Here is a 4,377-nt window from a genome sequence, read left to right on the forward strand (position 1 = left end):
TGTAACTTCTTGGTTTATTTTATAGTCATTAGATACCCTGAATTCCAATCTCATTTTTAAAGAATTATTTTGTTCAGTGAGCTTTTGGACTTTCTTTTCCATTTGACTAATTCTGCTTTTTAAAGCCTTCTCATTGGCTTTTTGAATCTCTTTTTACAATTGAGTTAGCTTCTTTTTAAAGTTGGGGTTCAGATCCTCCGCTCAATTCCTCCAGAGACTTTAAACTGAGATGCTCAGAAAATGGACATAGGCTGGTTCCATGGCCAGCATAGCTGCCTGCTGCCTACTGCTGCTGCTGCTTCTGCCTCTGCCTGGGACCAGCACTGGAGGGACACTGCTCCCCTCTTGCCCAGCTGGGAAATCCCTCCCACACTGATCTTTGAAGCTTTCTTTTTTGCTTTTGGCTTGAGGGATGTGGGACCCTCCCTCCTAGGGATTCAGCCCTGGAGTCCTGATCCAGTCCTGTTCCTCCCTGTGCCACACGACCAGTGCTGGGCTCTACTCTGTTCAGCATCCTGTCGGACAGACCTTTCCTGTAGGCTGGAAATCTCTTTGGCTGGAAAATCTCTTTCACTCTGTTGTTCTGCAGCTTCTCCTGCTCTAGAATTTCTTGACAGTCGTTTTTACAGGTATTTTGTGGCCTGTGGGGGAAGCACTAGAGTATAAGTGTCTTTTTACTCCACTGTCTTGGCTCCTCAATTAGTTTTTTACTTGAATCTCTGGAATTCTTTAAGTATATCATCATATCATCTGCAAAGAGTGATAACTTACTTTTTCCTTTGTCTATTCTAATTTCTTCAATTTCTTTATCTTCTCTAATTGCTACAACTAACATTTCTAGAATCATATTGAACAATAGTGCAGATAATGGACACACTTGTACAACCCCTGATCTTACTGGAAAACATCTGTTTTATTTCTATTGCATATAATGCTTGCTGAAGGTTTTAGGTAGGTACTCTTTATTTTATGAAAAGTTCCCTTTATTCCTGTGCTCTTCTGTGTTTTTAATACGAATGGGTGTTGTATTTTGTCAAAAGTTTTTTCTGCATCTATTGAGATAATTATGTGGTTTCTGTTAGGTTTGTTGTTGATATGACCAATAACGCTAATACTTTTCCCAATACTGAACCAGCCTTCCATTAATGATATGAATACTACCTTATCATAATATATTATTCTCATGATAAGTTGCTGTATTGTTGTTGCCAAAATCTAATTTAAAAGTTTTACATCTACATTCATTAGAGAAATTGGTCGAGAAGTGACCCGAGCGGATTGGAGTAGGGAGCGGTCACTGAGCTCCGCAGGTCCCCCCGAGTGTCGGCCCACAGAAGATTGGGAACCACCTCGTGGTCCCGGAGTCCCCGGCCAGAGCAGCTCCATAGGGGCTTTAGTCCCGGAAGTCTTTTCGTTCAGGAGCGGAAACGGAAGCGAATTGCGAGAGCGCCTCGTGCGACAGCCTTTGCCGGGCCTCATGGCGGTCCGAGCCTCCTTCGAGAACAACTGCGAGATCGGCTGCTTCGCCAAACTCACCAACACCTACTGCCTGGTGGCCATCGGCGGCTCGGAGAACTTCTACAGTGTGTTTGAGGGAGAACTTTCAGAGACCATTCCAGTGGTGCACGCGTCCATCGCCGGCTGCAGGATCATTGGTCGCATGTGTGTAGGAAACCGACATGGCCTTCTTGTGCCCAACAACACTACAGACCAGGAGCTACAGCACATCCGAAACAGTCTCCCTGACTCAGTGCAGATTCGACGGGTAGAGGAGCGACTCTCAGCACTGGGCAACGTTACCACCTGTAATGACTACGTAGCTCTTGTTCACCCAGACCTGGACAGGGAGACAGAAGAAATTCTAGCTGATGTACTCAAGGTTGAAGTCTTCAGACAGACAGTGGCTGACCAGGTGCTGGTGGGAAGCTACTGTGTTTTCAGCAATCAGGGAGGGTTAGTGCACCCAAAGACTTCCATTGAGGACCAAGATGAATTGTCCTCTCTTCTCCAGGTTCCACTGGTGGCTGGTACTGTGAATCGAGGAAGCGAAGTGATTGCAGCTGGAATGGTAGTCAACGACTGGTGTGCTTTCTGTGGTCTGGACACAACTAGCACAGAGCTGTCAGTAGTAGAGAGTGTCTTCAAGCTTAATGAAGCCCGACCCAGCACCATTGCCACCAAGATGCGAGATTCCCTCATCGACAGTTTGAACTGAGTGATTACCTATGTTTGGCCTCTTGAATAAGGACTTTGGTTCCTGCTTCAGTTCCAGTATCCTGTGAGGCCCTGCAGAGTCTTAGCATCTTTGCTTTGGGGCCTGGACCGTGGCTGGTGGGAGCATAATAGAGCTGCCAAGGCTGATCTGTAACTTTATTTTTACTGTTAAAAAAGAAAGCCCTGAAATGAGTCCACCTTGGCTCTTTGATCTCTACTGTCTTTGTTCACCATTCCATTATTAAAAAGCAATTGGGCCCCTTGAAAAAAAAAAAAAAAAAAAGAAATTGGTCTATAATTTTCCTTCTCTGTTTTGTCTCTTCCTGGTTTAGGTACCAAAACCATATTTGTATCAGAAAAAGAATTTGGAGGGACTCCTTTTTCCAAATTTTTTCTAATAGTCTATATAGTATTGGAATTAACTGTTCATTAAATGTTTGATAGAATTTACTTGTAAATCTTTCTGATGCTTGAGACTTTTCCTAGGAAGTTCATTGCTGGCTTTTTCAATTTCTTTTTCTGAGATAGAGTTCTTTAAGTCTTCAACTTTCTCTTCTGTTAATCTGGGAAATTTATATTTATTTTAAAACACTCACCCTCTCATTTAGATTGTCAAATTTGTGTGGCATAAAGTTGGGCAAAGTAATTTCTGATTATTGTTTTAATTTCCTCTTCATTGGAAGTGAGTTCACCCCTTTCATTTTTGATATTGGTAATTTGGTTTTCTTCTTTCTTTTTTTTAAAATCAAATTGACCAAAAATTTATCAATTTTATTTGTTCTTTTCATGAAAAAACTCTCAATCTTATTTACTAGTTCATTAGTTTTCTTAATTTCAGTTTTATTAATCTCTCCTTTGGTTTTCATTATTTCTAATTTGGTATTTATTTGGGGATTTCCATTTTTTTCCTACCTTTCTCAGCTGCATGCCCAATTCATTGATCTCTTCTTTCTTTATTTTATTCATGTAGGCATTCAGAGATTAAAAAAAACAAAACAAAACAAAAAAACCAAAAACTTCCCCTAAGAACTTCTTTTGCAGTACAGCATAAGATTTGGTAGGTTGTCTCATTATTGTCATTTTCTTGAATGAAGTTGTTGATTGTTTCTATGATTTGTTGTTGAACCCACTACTTCTTTAGGATTTGATTACTTAATTTCCAATTAATATTTGATCTATCTTTCCATGGCCTTTTATTACATATACTTTTTATTGCATTATGATCTGAGAAGGACGAATTGATTATTTCTGTGTTTGTAAACTGGATTGTGAAGTTTTTATGTCTTAGTACATGGTCAGTTTTTGTATATGTGCCATATACTGCTGAGAAAGAGGTATATTCCTTTGTATTCCCATTCAATTTTCTCCAGAGATCCATTATATCTTCCTTATCAGGATTTTTATTCACTTCCTTAACTTCTTTCTTGTTTATTTTAAGTTTAAATTTACCAAGTTCAGAGAAAAAGAGACTGAGCTCCCCCAGTAGCACAGTTTTACTATCTATTTCTTTCTGTAACTCCTTTAAATTCTCTTTTACGGATTTGGATGCTATCCCCCTTGAAACGTATATATTTAGTACTGATATTGGTTCATTTTCTATGGTGCCTTTTAGCAGGATATGATTTTCTTCATTATCTCTTTTGATTAGATCTGTTTCTGCTTTTGCTTTGTCTGAGGTTAGAATTGCTACCCCTGCTTTTCTTGCATCAACTGAAGTACAACACATTGTGCTCCAACTTTTTACATTTAGCCTTTGTGTATCCCATCATTTCAAATGTATTTCTTGTAAACAACATATTGCTGGATTATGTGTTTGAATCTGTTCTCCTATCCATCTCTGTTTTATGGGAAAATTCATCCTATTTACATGCATAGTTAAGATTATTATCTGTGTCTTTCTCTCCATCCTCTTTCCCACCATTTCTGCTTTTAGTGCTCCCTTCTCCCTTCTCCTCCACAACAGAGTTTTAATTTTTGACCACTACCTCTTACTGTCTTACCTTCCTTCTTTCAGTCCCCCTCCCTTTTACTGCGCTTACCCTTGCTACTTCTTCCCTCCCTTTTAGCCTCCCCTCCCCTTTCTTTCCCCCTTCCCCTCCTACTGCCAATATAGCTAGCTAGGTTTATAAAATTAATCAAGTTTATTGTTCCTTCCTTGAACCT

At 39.8% G+C, this 4,377-nt stretch overlaps 1 protein-coding gene across 1 annotated transcript; it reads left to right on the forward strand.

Moving 5' to 3' along the window:
* The first annotated feature begins 1,258 nt into the window (after nt 1–1,258).
* Nucleotides 1,259–2,501, forward strand: LOC140517554 (eukaryotic translation initiation factor 6). The gene has a single exon (XM_072628918.1). It carries the CDS (start codon nt 1,478–1,480, stop codon nt 2,213–2,215), a length of 738 nt encoding a protein of 245 aa, XP_072485019.1. The 5' UTR covers nt 1,259–1,477; the 3' UTR covers nt 2,216–2,501.
* The last annotated feature ends 1,876 nt before the right edge of the window (nt 2,502–4,377 follow it).

This window comes from Notamacropus eugenii, chromosome 1 (assembly GCF_028372415.1).
Source record: "Notamacropus eugenii isolate mMacEug1 chromosome 1, mMacEug1.pri_v2, whole genome shotgun sequence".
Taxonomy (NCBI): Eukaryota; Metazoa; Chordata; class Mammalia; order Diprotodontia; family Macropodidae; genus Notamacropus; species Notamacropus eugenii.

Bases quoted from the DNA above. Each gene is read 5' to 3' on its own strand.
- LOC140517554 (XM_072628918.1), top strand. From the start codon at position 1,478: ATGGCGGTCCGAGCCTCCTTCGAGAACAACTGCGAGATCGGCTGCTTC.